A 15,612-nucleotide genomic window follows, 5' to 3' on the forward strand; every position below is an offset into this window, starting at 1 on the left:
TGTTTGCTTGCAAAGCTGTGTCATTCAAATAGATCATAAATACTATACAAAAACAGTTCAATGCTTAAATGAACAACGCTGGCGATAAGTAAGGTGGCAAATGAAACGAAGGATGTCACGAAGCTTTCTCGTTATATATAAGTGTCGGTTATATTATTTTGTTAACAATTTCCATGAATTAAACAACTCATTGTATTGTTATTTAAAGTTACGATTTATTGTTGAATTTGATAAAACACATCGCATATATTCATATTAAATTGATGAATGCTATATTTACCAGCATTTCTCCGACAACATCGTCCCTAAATCTGTAGCGCTAACATGCAGACTGAAAACAACACATACGTAACTGATCTTTTCTGATTATGAACGTTATTTATGTATTGAGCAAACCATAAAAAAATGAAGATTTTTCGATAAACAACTGTCAAATATTGTATTATTGCTATCATCAAGTAGTTTAACTAGGTCACAGTGACCGTATTATTGTAACTGTTGATTAATTTATGGAAGGTTACTAAAGTTCGTAAATAAGTTCCATGAACTATTTGTAAAGCAATCTTTCGTCCAGTACGATGATGTCCGAATGACGTAATCATACGTCACTTTCGATTGAACTACTTGAAGATAAACGATGATTCCTAGATTTGTTACCATCTCTTTGCTGTCTCTGAGCTGTAATTTCATCACTTTGATTTGGATTCATATTAACAGATCCGGTTCTCGCTGTTAGACTGTCCGCGGAAGTTCTCCGTGTTGGCTCCTGTAAATAGTTTACACGAGATATGTCGATAATTCTATCGCACGAACCCCCCAATCCAGTGCTGAATGTGTTCGCCTGTCTAGAATCCTTGAAGTTCATAACATGAGAAGTCCTGGCAACATTGTCTGCCGACCCACCAAAGCGACCCCTCGATGAAGCTGTCCGGCACAAGTCTTGGGCGTAATTGACATTTGACGTTCCTGTGACGATATCAGAACACGATAAACTACGAGAAGAAACTCTGTCCAAGGTTCCCAGGCCGCCACTCGACGAGAGTCTAATAGATGACGTTATCACGGAACCGGAAAACTCGTCCGAACCCCGATCAGTAAATGCCAGATTATCAAAGTCGTTTTTGTCACTAGCCTTTTCGCTGTGTGTCACCAAATCAGTTCTACTTCCGAAGAAATGGTATTTGTCTTTGTACACCAAAATTAACGTGACAAGGCTAAGAAACAGGCCAGCACACTTTATCCAATAGCCCCAAGACAGCTTCCCGTTCTCCAGCATCACAACTTCGGTCCCTATCATCAGGATGACGATGCCGGTAATGCATACTGGAAAGTGACGAGAAAACAACATACGTTTTGAATTGTTAAGTAAGACATTAAACCAGATATCAGGTAAGTATGTCATGAAAAAAATATAAAAGACCATGGCGGTTTATAATGTCAGGTTTTGTAAAGGCTAACTTTTTGGCATACATTTTTATAAGTACAAGGACATCTCTGAACACTGTATATAAATATCCACCCATGTATGCCATGTAATACATGTACCACCACCTCAGCACCTCTGTTTGAGGTTATATCGTAAGTAATGTGTTATCATAACTTCCAAATACTATCAAACACCGTGAACTATTTCGTTCAACTAATATGAAATTGTTGAAACAACTTTGTAACTTTCTGAAATGTGTTATGCAAGCATTTCAGTCTCCAGGCTAACTTACCTAATCCAATACTTTCTTTTGTTTATATTGTTTGTTGCTCACGTATCGTTTGTATCGATCTGAATGTTCAATAAAGTTCTGTTCTGTCCTGTCAAAATTACCTATTGAGTACGATAAGCTATATCATCTTTGACAAAGTGTTGGGTTTCTAAAGACATCTATATCATCTTCGATAGCGAAGGGTTTCGCTCTCGAAAAAAATGGACCATTCTTTGGAGCTTGTGATCACGGAGTAATGTTTTGCTTCATGACAATTGTCAATTATGCGGCAGCGAAACGTTAACATTGGCAGGCATTTATAACTAAATGGTCCATTGAAAATATTCAATGCACTAACCACTGTTTATCACCGGCACATGAATTTGTTAATTAACATGTAGAGAGTTAGGTTTAGTTTGTTACCGTCTATGTACACTGATACGTGTTCTTAGTTTATTGCTCATTTAGAGCAAACTATCGCATAAATTACGTTTTTTTGGATATACAATTAATTAGTCTTCACAGTATTTCAAACCATTTTTAAAGACATAAGTAATCACTAGACATGTACCACACCTTAGTGTCTTACGCTTGGATACTTCTGTAGTTACACAAGAATGAATGAGACTGTAATATCGGCATTGAGGCAAAGAGGAAAGGTTGGACTAAATATGTAGGAAACAAAAACGAAATTACTTGGGAGAGGTATAGAAGGCCAAGGAACGAAGCTACTAATATACAGAAACAAGCAGTCAATGATTTTGAACATAAGAGTGCCTCCGAGTTTAGGTCAGACCCCAAAAGCTTCTGGAAATTCATACTTCCAAGACAAAAACCAAGTCAGAATTAGCTATATTAGAATCTAAAGATGGCAACATAGTAACTGGAGATAAGCAAAAGGCTGGTGAACTAAACAGATTATTCTACAATGTTTTCCCATAAGAGAATCTCCTCAACATCCCTGACGCTCAAATCAAAGTTCAATATTTAGAATTCCAACATGTTGATATAATAGAAGAAAATAATCATAGAGAAACTATCGAAATTAGAAACCTTGAAAGCTTCTAGACCAGACGGTATTTATCCAAAAGTACTATATATATATATGAAACATGGAATCAACTATAAGGGATGGTTTAATGGACTTCATAGAGCAAACTAACCTTCTACATGGAGATCAACACTGATTCCGTGAGGGCAGGTCAACAACTCGGCCATTATTACAGGAAACCTCTACATGGACATCAACACTGATTCCGTGAGGGAAGAATAACAGCTCGGCCACTATTACAGGAAAACTCTACATGGAGATCAACACTGATTCCAGATCAACACTGATTCCGTGAAGGCAGATCAACAACTCGGCCACTTTTACAGGAAACATCTACATGGAGATCGATACTGATTCCGTGAGGGCAGAATAACAATTCGGCCACTATACAGGAAACCACTACATGGAGATCAACACTGATTGCGTGAGGGCAGGTCAACAACTCGGCCACTATTACAGGAAACTTCTACATGGAGATCAACACTGATTCCAGATCAACACTGATTCCGTGAGGGCAGATCACCAACCCGGCCACTATTACAGTAAACCTCTACATGGAGATCAACCCTGATTCCGTGAGGGCAGAATAACACCTCGGCCACTATTACAGGAACCCTCTACATGGAGATCAATACTGATGCCGTGAGGGCAGAATAACAACTCGGCCTCTATTACAGGATACCTCTACATGGAGATCAACACTGATTCCGTGGGGGCAGAATAACAACTCGGCCTCTATTACAGGATACCTCTACATGCAGATCAACACTGATTCCGTGAAGGCAGATCAACAACTCGGCCACTTTTACAGGAAACCTCTACATGGACATCAACACTGATTCCGTGAGGGAAGAATAACAGCTCGGCCACTATTACAGGAAACAACTACATGGAGATCAATACTGATTCCGGGAGGGCAGAATAACAACCCGGCCACTATTACAGTAAACCTCTACATGGAGATCAATACTGACTCCGTGAGGGCAGAATAACAATTCGGCCACTATACAGGAAACCTCTACATGGAGATCGACACTGATTCCGTGAGGGCAGGTCAACAACTCGGCCACCATTACAGGAAACCTCTACATGGACATCAACACTGATTCCGTGAGGGCAGAAAAACAACTCGGCCACTATTACAGGAACCCTCTACATGGAGATCAACACTGATTGCGTGAGGGCAGGTCAACAACTCGGCCATTATTACAGGAAACCTCTACATGTAGATCAACACTGATTCCGTGAGGGCAGGTCAACAACTCGGCCACTATTACAGGATACCTCTACATGCAGATCAACACTGATTCCGTGAAGGCAGGTCAACATCTCGGCCACTATTACAGGAACCCTCTACATGGAGAGCAACACTGATTCCGTGAGGGCAGATCACCAACCCGGCCACTATTACAGTAAACCTCTACATGGAGATCAATACTGACTCCGTGAGGGCAGAATAACAATTCGGCCACTATACAGGAAACCACTACATGGAGATCAACACTGATTGCGTGAGGGCAGGTCAACAACTCGGCCATTATTACAGGAAACCTCTACATGTAGATCAACACTGATTCCGTGAGGGAAGAATAACAGCTCGGCCACTATTACAGGAAAACTCTACATGGAGATCAACACTGATTCTGTGAGGGCAGAATAACAACTCGGCCACCATTACAGGAAACCTCTACATGGAGATGAACACTGATTCCGTGAGGGCAGGACAACAACTCGGCCACTATTACAGGAACCCTCTACATGGAGATCAACACTGATTCTGTGAGGGCAGAATAACAACTCGGCCTCTATTACAGGATACCTCTACATGGAGATCAACACTGATTCCGTGAGGGCAGATCAACAACTCGGCCACTATTACAGGAAACATCTACATGGAGATCAATACTGATTCCGTGAGGGCAGATCAACAACCCGGCCACTATTACAGTAAACCTCTACATGGAGATCAATACTGATTCCGTGAGGGCAGAATAACAACTCGGCCACTATTACAGTAAACCTCTACATGGAGATCAATACTGATTCTGTGAGGGGAGATCAACACTCGGCCACTATTACAGGAAACCTCTCCATGGCGATCAATACTGATTCCGTGAGGGCAGATCAACAACCCGGCCACTATTACAGGAAACCTCTACATGGAGATCAACACTGATTCTGTGAGGGCAGGTCAACACTCGGCCACTATTACAGGAAACCTCTACATGGAGATCAATACTGATTCTGTGAGGGCAGATCAACACTCGGCCACTATTACAGGTTCTAAATGATTTAACAAAGATGATCGATGAAGGCGACTGTATAGGTATTGTCTATCTAGATTTCCAATTAACCTTTAATACTGTCCCCCAAAAGTGATTAGAGACGTGAAGCACTGGGAATTAGAGGAAGCATATCAAAATGGATTGAGGCACATTTTAAGGACAGGAAACAACTTTATTTATCCGCACGCCACTTTGATCAAAGAATGTAAAACTATAAGCAATCGCGTTTGAGTGTCATTTATTTTACAATATGCGTCATTGATGAGTAATATTTGTGAGCAAAAACAGGCGATAATTGGTGACATTTTTATTGTCTATTGAGACACATACATTGCATTTGAGATGCATTCACATAGGTGTTGTATTTTAAAGATTAGTTTGTCTTTGCCATGTAGCTGGGGTAACACGTGGTCTTGTCTAACAAGTTTTGTAAGACCAAAATAAAAACAATGTTTTCAGGCTCTATACTCCGGTTTCATTTCATCAATCATATAAGGACGAAACGACAGAGTTACAATGGATAGAAAGACAAAACAACGCATTTAGAGATAGAAGTATCACATGTAAAGACGAAAGGACAGAGTTACAATGGATAGAAAGACAAAACAACGCATTTAGAGACAGAAGTATCACATGTAAAGACGAAACGACAGAGTTACAATGGATAGAAAGACAAAACAACGCATTTAGAGACAGAAGTATCACATGTAAAGACGAAACGACAGAGTTACAATGGATAGAAAGACAAAACAACGCATTTAGAGACAGAAGTATCACATGTAAAGACGAAACGACAGAGTTACAATGGATAGAAAGACAAAACAACGCATTTAGAGACAGAAGTATCACATGTAAAGACGAAACGACAGAGTTACAATGGATAGAAAGACAAAACAACGCATTTAGAGACAGAAGTATCACATGTAAAGACGAAACGACAGAGTTACAATGGATAGAAAGACAAAACAACGCATTTAGAGACAGAAGTATCACATGTAAAGACGAAACGACAGAGTTACAATGGATAGAAAGACAAAACAACGCATTTAAAGACAGAAGTATCACATGTAAAGACGAAACGACAGAGTTACAATGGATAGAAAGACAAAACAACGCATTTAAAGACAGAAGTATCACATGTAAAGACGAAACGACAGAGTTACAATGGATAGAAAGACAAAACAACGCATTTAGAGACAGAAGTATCACATGTAAAGACGAAACGACAGAGTTACAATGGATAGAAAGACAAAACAACGCATGTAAATACAGAAGTGTCACATGTAAAGAAGAAACGACAGAGTTACAATGGATAGAAAGACAAAACAACGCGTATAAAGACAGAAGTATCACATGTAAAGACGAAACGACAGAGTTACAATGGATAGAAGTTTTCAAACTTTGATCGGAGACTTAAATCATCACCATATATCTATATATTTCCCGTCATCCTATCTATCGAGGTGGCATCTTGATCATCTGCGGGATTACCACCCAGCATCTTGATCATCTGCGGGATTACCACCCAGCATCTTGATCCTCTGCGGGATTACCATCCAGCATCTTGATCATCTGCGGGATTACCATCCAGCATCTTGATCATCTGCGGGATTACCACCCAGCATCTTGATCATCTGCGGGATTACCATCCAGCATCTTGATCATCTGCGGGATTACCATCCAGCATCTTGATCATCTGCGGGATTACCACAAACAGCAAAGCAAGCATTGTTGGGTTCATTTTTGTGTCTGTGTTTTAAACATTGCCATGATGGCGTCCAACCACTGTCCCTCCAAATACACGCGAGAAACGCTATATTGCAAATCACGGAAAGCGCTCCACACACAAATGCATAGCCGAAAGTGACGTCACTGAATAAGTGGTTACTTTGAGCTTCGTTTCGGTACAGCTCCAGACTGACCAGCGTGAAGGCCCCTGGAACACACAATGAACAGTGGCCAAGTATCAATCCTTTGCTATACAAGAAATTCTCATCTAAACAAATTATATCATATCATTATGTTTCTTATGTACACGTTTCAGGTTTTACGCCTCAACTACAGCTATCCACGCTTTGGGCCATACTGTTTGACAATTGATGAGTCTCGAGTACACCGATGCCAAATGATTGTGTAAAAAATATCTAATGTAAATTTCTATATAGGTTTCAAAAGAACTGTATTACATCTATATTCTCAACAAGATTATATTTACTGTTTGTTTGTTAGATGAGACATTTCTCTTCGTTCATGGTGATACCAGTTCAGGGCCATTTTAAGCCAGGAAATGAATCCCGTAAAATGCAATGTATCTTATCCCAAATTAACATTTGCATGTGTCTTTAATTCACCGGGTGATAAGAACCTGTGAACCATAGGAACTACCTAGTTAATACATGTAACTATTACCCTTGTAATCCATATCAATTTATTACAGTACCTTACCTGACATCAGGCTTGTTTTACAATCAGACATGATGTTAAAGTCAATTATCTAAAGAAGACAATCCTTTGTAGGTACATGTAGAAATATTTTCCATGTTTTGTTATCAGTATAAAAGATGGATTCCTCTCGTTTCTTTTTATTTTCAAGCATTATGATCATCCTTTCCTTCATAGGGAACATCAGACAAGGTGAAAATGAAGAAATGGTTCGTGGTAAAAGAGGACACATTTAAGTATCGAGAGGGGGATACATCGACTTGCTGGAAAACAACACAGACGACTGACGTGCTCGGACATTTTGCAACTGGTATCAAATTAAAATAATAAATCTATTTGCTCATGCGTTGCCGATATACCACGTTGCCCTCACCACAGAACGCTATAGGTTGAGAAAAAGGTCCTAAGGGAGCTTAGAGACAAGTCGGAAGGTAAAGCACTAAGAAATGAAATCAAATGAAAGGGAATGCATGCAAGGGGGGATATTTGATTGAACACAATGGGATTGTGGTTGGACACAGTCTTTCCAGATATTGTCAAAACAAACTTCCGCCCAGTTTCTCTCTTTGTTCTAGGGTCCTGGCGTCAAAAATCCATTCATGGTAATTGTGAGGGTAACATTAAACTGACCGAGCGTTGCAAAAAAACTTTCCTACGATAGAAGACAAAGCGCGCAATCGCGGATATTAGCATGGAGCTTCGGTTGAGTGTGTATCTTCATTGTGGAGTAAAAAGGATCCCAGAATGATATGTGCCTCGGATGTTCTTAACACAAGGAAAGAGGCCGGGAATCAGTTGTAAAGAAAGGGACTGCAGGACGATGTATTTACATTTAGTAATATTGTGGTTGTGTTCCGGTATCCCCCTGTCTACGCCTCAAAATGTGAATTCGTGACCTCTAAGAAAAACACTGGATGACAATCAGGAATAGACGATGAAGAGACGACAAGAAACATAAGTAAAACACTATTATCACTATCATCAGTCTTAGGAAAAGGAAGAGTATAAAAGGGTCGACAAGACGGTTGATACTGCAACAGTCAAGCTTATTTCAACGGTTCCGGGCAGGAGGAACAGAGAAACAATGTGCCAGTGTTGAAAGGAATCTACGAAGTTTTCGTAACCACCAGGCGACCGGGGGTACCAGAGTGGAGAGAGATATCAACAGTAAACAGATATAAAATATGATAAAGCAAGGATCGTACCACCTGATCACAGTACTGAGAAGCTCTTAGCCATTGTATCATCAAAAGCAGACAGTGTAACGTCATATGAGGGAGAGGAAGCGACAGGAATTCAAACAGCAGTGCACACAACGGAACGTGTCGTGGGCTGGTATGAGTGACAGAAGAGTACGGAAACAACTGGATGACTAATAAATAAATTGTTACAGTTTTTGGTATAAAGAATTGATAAAATGATTGGTACAGTATTCCAATCACTAACAGCAGACAGTAAGCTGTAGCAGCAGCAATGGCGTATTGAAAAATCAGTTATAGTACGACAGGTTACGATTATAACAGCTCCGCGGCGGACATCTCTGAAGACGATTCCAAAATACAGAAAACGCTAGGATAAGGAGACGGAAGATGACAAGGGAACTAAGCAGCAATCAAAACAAATCACCACAACTTCATGCCATCACTGCTAGGGGTTAACAAAACAGAGAGGCAATCAGGGGTGAAATCTTATCACACCCCTGGAGTGGCATTGATGGTAAGTGGCAGTAGTGGTTAGGTACACTGTATTTACTGTATGAAGAATAATATCTTACAAAACTTACGTTACCTTACATACGGTGGTGTACATATCATTTACACTAGTGTTACGTTATCCAGTCAATACGAATTGCTGTCAAAGTCGCATGCATTAATAACACAAACGTCACGTTGGTATAAGGTTTGAAACTTCATGTTTTCATAATTACGATATAGCAAAAAAACACCATGTAATTTTGGAGCTTCCTTGTCAGTGTAATCATTGAGCTCTGCGCAAAAATTACAATCTTGGCAGATTTTTATCATATTTTTACTCTTAAATGATTAAAATTATCACTTTAACTGAAGTTTCTTAAAACACAAATGATACAACAATACATATGACGAGTAAAATGTAAACCAACCTTCGGAAATAGACAGCCCCACCAGCATTCCGATCATCCGGGGTTTGTGGGATTCCAGTTTCACCACGCATGCGTAACCAATGAGGACGACTTCCGTGAATAACAAGACGATGAGGGAAATAGTCATCAGAACTTGGGCACCTTTGTGCCAATCTGTGTCTGAAATAGACCAAAATAAGGTTCAGGGTATACAACTCTCCAGACAAACACAGAAGTATCGAGATTAAAAGTCAGAACACATGGCGGCCAACATCAATCGTCCGACAACGTTTAGTTCATTTGAACATTGAAAAGAGTGCAACTGTCTAATCACAAAACGATAATACCGAAAACTATTTGAGAATAAATAAAAAAGATATCATTCACAGTTGTTATCTTTCTGCATTTCATTATGGGACTGTTCAAATTCTCATGTGAAAAAAATCGCTCATGACCCCTGATAATTTAATATAAATATTAGGTAAGCATGCCTATTTGGTCAGAACAGAACTCATCGCCAGTCTGCTAATGCCGGCCTCGATGCGAACCATGTGAATACTAGTAGGCCTAAAGGATCTTACAGAGATTCTATTTTACACGAGACGTCATACTATTATCTGACAGTCTGTGAAGTCATTTCAATTTCATATTATATTTGACGTCACAATTATTCGTTTTACATAAATTCTTGTGCAAACTATCTGACTTAGACGTATTCATGAACAACACGTTGACCGTGTGATAAAGGAATGCCCACCACAGCTCTCCTTGTATCAACTCTGACCGTTTGACTTCAATATGGACAATCATGTTGTACTATAACACATGTTTTGCATTTACGAGAAGTAAACTTTATTGATTGACATGAAACATTATCAAAAATATTTAAATTATACTATGAAAGCATAGTTGTGTGATTTTTTTTATCAGTTAGCAAACTTGTCATCCTGAATGAAATTGTATGTGAATATATAGCAATGATGTCGACCATTAGAAAATATTATGAGGAAAAGTAGTAGAACAAAAATTCCAAACTCGTAACCCTTTTCACCATCTTTACGTAATTCGGTCTTAATCAAGTTCTAATTTCCAAAGAGTGTACCTTTCGGAACTTACATCGTAACTCGATTTAGATAAATATGAAATACGAAAATAAATATGATATACACATTATACACTATTTAATAAAGCTGAACCTTCTGTTTTTGCGGGCCGATACCTACATGTACAACACTTACGTTTACCTGTATTGAAAAAAGGGTGTTGGAAAACGCTGTTCGAACACATTGTTTCTTTAGTGACGTCATCAGTCCAGCATCCCTGCCAGAGTCCGAACCATGTGTGCCTGCCCTTGAATGTACATGTTGCCCATTGGTCAGAGCAGTAGGCAATCACGTGGAACAACAGGTTCAGTGCGTATGCGCAGAGAGCAAGGACGGACCACAGACTAGGGCTCCGGTACAACTGCAGCATCATGTTAAGTCCACGGACTTAGATAATCTAATTCCGTGGTAAGTATGATCACCTCAACTGAAAGAAAGGTTAGACAGGTGTTCATATTAAAAGAATCTTTCTTACCCTCAGGGTAGGCCAAAGAAATCTCCTTCCGAGGAGAAAATTATTGACTGTATAAGCCGAGGCTGATTTCTGTTATTTACAGTATTCAGTTTTTAATAAAAGGTAATAAACTAATTAGTGCACCTGACCTGGTCGAGTATCCTAGTACTGTGTTTATCTAGGTAGCTGACCGGGTCGAGTGTCCTGGTGCCGTGTCCAGGTTATGACGTTTCAGTGAGATGACACTAAAATCATGTTTGAATACCGTTGTCACGTGACTTTAGTTGTTGTAAAACCACCGGTTTGCTGCATTACCAATCCTTTGAAGTTTTTAAACAAACCGATATTCGTCTTTAAACGGTTCTAGCGCGGTTGGGTTACTACATGTGTCTTTAATTGCAGACAAGTTATAGATACCATTCAGGTGGGGGATCGGGAAATTTTTCTAGTGCCTTGCTTGACAACACCCTACTCTTGGCTTTAATGTTGAGCGTTCGCCCAGGTGAGGAAGGCAATGGGTTCTGTCCCCAGGCAGGGACATACCAAAGTCTTTAAAAATGGTAGTTGTTTTTTCCTACTTAACGATCAGCATTTAGGGGAATAGCAACGACTGGTTTACCCGTTGTCAGTATAATGTGACCAGGCGGTGTACTGTGATGGGTGCCTTCGGCATGGAATTTCAGTGAAATAGCACTATAAATTCGGCATCAGATCCGCGCTATCACAAGGAGGCAAGCACAACAACATACTCTTGCATAGACACAAGCAAGCACGCATACAATACACACATGGAGGTACGTCCTTAAATGACCTTAGCTGTTAATAGGACGTTAAACAAAATTAAACCAAACCAAACCATTGATGCTCACATACTAAATATGCATATGTCACATAAAAGTTCGAGACACTGTTTCTACGTCCACTTCAATACTCTGCAGTTTTAATCTTGTTTAAGTTATCCGAAATTTAAGGACGTGCCTACATGAGTGTTTGCCACCTTGTGATAGCGCGGATCTGATGCCGTCTGTATAGTGATATCTCACTGAAATACCATGCCGAAGGCACCCAGAACAGTACACCGTCTAGTCACAGTATACCGACAACGGGTGAACCAGTTGTTGCCATTTCTCTTAATGCTGAACGCTAAGCAGGGAATAACAACTTCCAGTTTTAAGGACTTTTGTATGTCCCTGCCTGGGGACAGAACCCATTGCTTTCCTTACCTGGGCGAACGTTCAACATTAAAGCCGAAATTGAGGTATTGCCAAGCAAGGCAATAGGAAAAAGAAAGGAGTTAGAAGTAGAGAGAAATATAAAGATCCCAACTATTAAAATTGGTGCAGCATATTTATTTTGATCGCTTTCATGTCTCCAAGTAGAGGGCACAAAAGCAAATCCCCAATTCTGCAGGGGGTTACCGCTTTAGTCGTCTTCTATGATACATGCAGTGGGTAACAGCAGTTGTATTATTTTCTCGATCCCTGACCTGAAGGATGAGCAGAGGATGATTTAACACACACTATTTCAACACTCTTCATCCCCCCACCCTTCTTCTCTCATGTATACAAAAACATTACACATGTTGTTTTAGCTAGGAAGACGTAATATTATTACTTAATTTCATAATAGCGACAACAATGCTCTGTGATTCAACAAGCACTGTTGATGGATATACCGTTACCATATACATGTAGCTTAGTTATAAATATCACGATATACAAAACCTTGTTTGCATGTACCTGAATAATCCAACTATGTCGGGATGGGTCGGGTGTTCCGATTGAGAAATAGGAAGTTGATATATTCTGCGGAGACCTGGACACCCAGTAGTACAGGGTATCGGGAACAATCGAGTGATACATCGGGTATGCTAATGGGAAGATGAATGGTTAATGATTTCCTGTGTTCAGTACGTATTAATCAAGTGCACCTTGTACTGCCCGTTAACATAACGCTTTGCATGTCGGAATCTCGAAGCATATACTTATATATATATATTTATGTCATTTCGTAACATTACATATCATTGTAACAACTGTAACTTTATTCATAGGAAAATCTCGCTGCAAGTACCAACTGACGTCTCATTAACATTTTACCTGTGGCCTGTACAGTCCATTTGTCCACTGTCTTATTAGCTTTTATCCAGCCAGTTTTACCCCAGTGAAGCCTTACATCTTGACCACTTGGACAATCCTGACCGCATGTTTCTTTCCCAGAGTTACCATTCGTTGTTTACATGTCGTCTGCCAAATCCCGGCTTTCTTGGTTGGCGTGGGAAGCATACAAAATGGCGTGGACCCGAGTATTAACACTTTATGCGTAACCGCTGGAGCGGATCTAACAATACGGAAAAACAGCGTGTGAAAATTTAAATGTTTTATCACACGGCTCAAAAATGTGGTAAATTCGCTGATAGGTCCAAGGGTCAAGGTTACGTGTAACAATACTAACAGTGAAATCTACACGCTGAGAACAAGTCAGGTATCCAGCTCAGGATCTCACATATCCTGAGAACAGCGTTTTCGTCGTAGAAATTATTAACCTTTGACGGTTGATCTGTAACAATGCTAAAATAAATTGATTGATTAACATTCGAGATTCATAATTCGCTGCATTCTTGGTGACGTTGATAAGGAATTTCGCTTTAAACATATCAAGTGATTTTATCACATGGGAATCGGTATTTTTAAGTTAACAATATTATTGGGTATGCATTATTTAAAAGTGGTTCTGTTGTTGTGAACTGAATGCGTGTTGCAAAAAGAACTTGCATATTTGGTATGTTGGCCTTCCACCTCACTTATCGATTTGTATATTATAGAGTTTAATATTAATTCTTTGATGTCACATGTATTGCACTTTGATGTGACCAATTGTAAACATCATATACATTTTGTTTTCTGTAATAGCGTGACACAGTAATGCCTGTCGTACACATGTTACTATGCTAGAGAACACTTGTTACTGTTCACGAATTGTATATTTCAATGATCGTTGATAACACGACACATATAAATGATGATAGTTGGGCTTATAAGGACAGTAGCAAGACGTCTACACATATTGTCACCAAATGTATCACTATCTGAAGCACATAGGCCTCAATAGCCCACCTGGTAGTTTTCGAATTAAATTATGTCAAATATGGTACAGATATATCAGTAAGTGAAGACCGAGAATAGGCTCACGTGGCTTCCTATATTCTTACAGCACACAACATGGGCATTCCAGGTATATACAAAAGGATTCGTTAAATCAAACAAGGTAATTTCTTCGTCCGTAAAACAAGGAATAAGTCCAAAAGGGTCGACAGGACGTCCGGGGTCATTCTTAGAATCAGGAGTGTATTCCGATCCCTTCAAGACCAGAAATTACATATCTGGTTCTCAATCGTTACAATATATTGACCCATGGGCCAAGTCCCTAGGGGCGAGGCCGGACTCGAGACCAATCTTGGTAGCATGGCTGACTGGAAGGATTCGTCTCTAAGCCTTGCGAAGATGGATGTGTTCAGTATTTTGTGATAACATACCAATGAAAAAAAAGTAGTTAACACATTCACATAAAAATCAGAACATCAACCTTAAATCAGCAAAAATAAACCATCGTTTTTGTACTAAATGAATTTGGTAGTGGAATACCTACTAAAAGAACCGTATTCCTTGATATCGGTCAAGTTTTCAAGTCTTTGGTGGCCCAAATCGCATCACATTCCCAAAGAAATTTGTAAATCATACCAGTGACTGGTCAAAAATCAAACAAATGCCTTTTTCACCAAATGCCGATTGATTTTTTTTTTATCAGCATACGTATTTTCTGTGGCTGTCATAAGTCCAGAGGCAGAGTTTGAGTTGATTTCCGACTGTCTGCAAAAACGTCATTCCCTGTATAACGACCAGCTGGTGCAAGTTGGACAAGCGAGGACATTACAGGGCCCATCTTGACGCGCCATCTATCGAGCCTGTACAAGCATAGATTCTGCCTGTCACTTAGTGATGGGCAGGAATGTAAAATCTGAGGTGTCGCAGTAAACGCATTGCAACCTGCCGTACCGCTAACAGGACTGTTTAAGTGGGGGAAGTGTTACGGTGTGTGGAAATCCTACCAGACTTCATGTAGTTTATTGAAATTGGATTGGCGCATTTACGGCGTCAGCATCCCGTCATTGGTGCTACTTTTGAACAAGATATCGCGACAGCATATACCAGTCGCGTAAGCAGAGATATTGATTATCTAAATTACTCAAAATGTCGCCCTGCTTGCGTTATCCGGTTTTCCTTTCTTTCAATTTATGACAAATTACTAAAAAAAACTCCACATTGCATCATATAAATAGATACCAAGAGCGAGAAAGCTTTCAATCTTTCTTGGAACGGTCAAAGGGAGGTTACTCGTACATTAGAATACTCAGGTGTACGTTTATGTGCCCGACAGGACGATGTTACCCCGTCACTTTCATCTAACAAATCGAAAATA

General features: G+C 39.8%; 2 protein-coding genes across 4 annotated transcripts in view; one reads left to right on the plus strand and one right to left on the minus strand.

The window, feature by feature from the left end:
* The window catches only part of LOC110450587 (7-dehydrocholesterol reductase-like), a 67,602-nt gene extending 58,732 nt beyond the window's left edge, over window positions 1-8,870 (plus strand). Inside the window, exons 3-4 of the mRNA XM_021498189.1 lie at window positions 7,653-7,785; window positions 8,051-8,870. Coding sequence (XP_021353864.1) covers window positions 7,653-7,785; window positions 8,051-8,136 — 219 coding nt within the window. The 3' untranslated portion in view covers window positions 8,137-8,870. The remainder of the gene's footprint in view (window positions 1-7,652; window positions 7,786-8,050) is intronic.
* LOC110450588 lies at window positions 33-13,625 on the minus strand. 3 transcript variants are annotated; one of them, XM_021498190.1, is made up of 5 exons: window positions 13,233-13,625; window positions 10,815-11,106; window positions 9,598-9,756; window positions 6,922-6,969; window positions 33-1,323 (listed from the first exon to the last, which is right to left on the minus strand). In XM_021498190.1, exons 2-5 carry the CDS (start codon window positions 11,050-11,052, stop codon window positions 599-601), a joined length of 1,170 nt encoding a protein of 389 aa, XP_021353865.1. In that variant the 5' UTR covers window positions 11,053-11,106; window positions 13,233-13,625; the 3' UTR covers window positions 33-598. The 3 variants fall into 3 exon arrangements, with proteins under 3 accessions (XP_021353865.1, XP_021353866.1, XP_021353867.1); XM_021498191.1 differs by having other exon boundaries at window positions 10,821-11,106; window positions 13,233-13,622; XM_021498192.1 differs by lacking the exon at window positions 6,922-6,969 and having other exon boundaries at window positions 13,233-13,621.
* Between the last annotated feature and the right edge of the window lie 1,987 nt (window positions 13,626-15,612).

This window comes from Mizuhopecten yessoensis, unplaced genomic scaffold, assembly GCF_002113885.1.
Source record: "Mizuhopecten yessoensis strain PY_sf001 unplaced genomic scaffold, ASM211388v2 scaffold5343_1, whole genome shotgun sequence".
Classification (NCBI taxonomy): domain Eukaryota; kingdom Metazoa; phylum Mollusca; class Bivalvia; order Pectinida; family Pectinidae; genus Mizuhopecten; species Mizuhopecten yessoensis.

Excerpts from the sequence above, each read along its gene's own strand:
- LOC110450588 (XM_021498190.1), bottom strand. The coding sequence starts at position 11,052 with ATGATGCTGCAGTTGTACCGGAGCCCTAGTCTGTGGTCCGTCCTTGCT. Across the intron at positions 6,970-9,597 it reads GGGGCTGTCTATTTCCGAAG|GGGCCTTCACGCTGGTCAGT; the intron begins GTTGGTTTACAT and ends TGTGTGTTCCAG. Across the intron at positions 1,324-6,921 it reads GTACCGAAACGAAGCTCAAA|TATGCATTACCGGCATCGTC; the intron begins GTAACCACTTAT and ends GTCACTTTCCAG.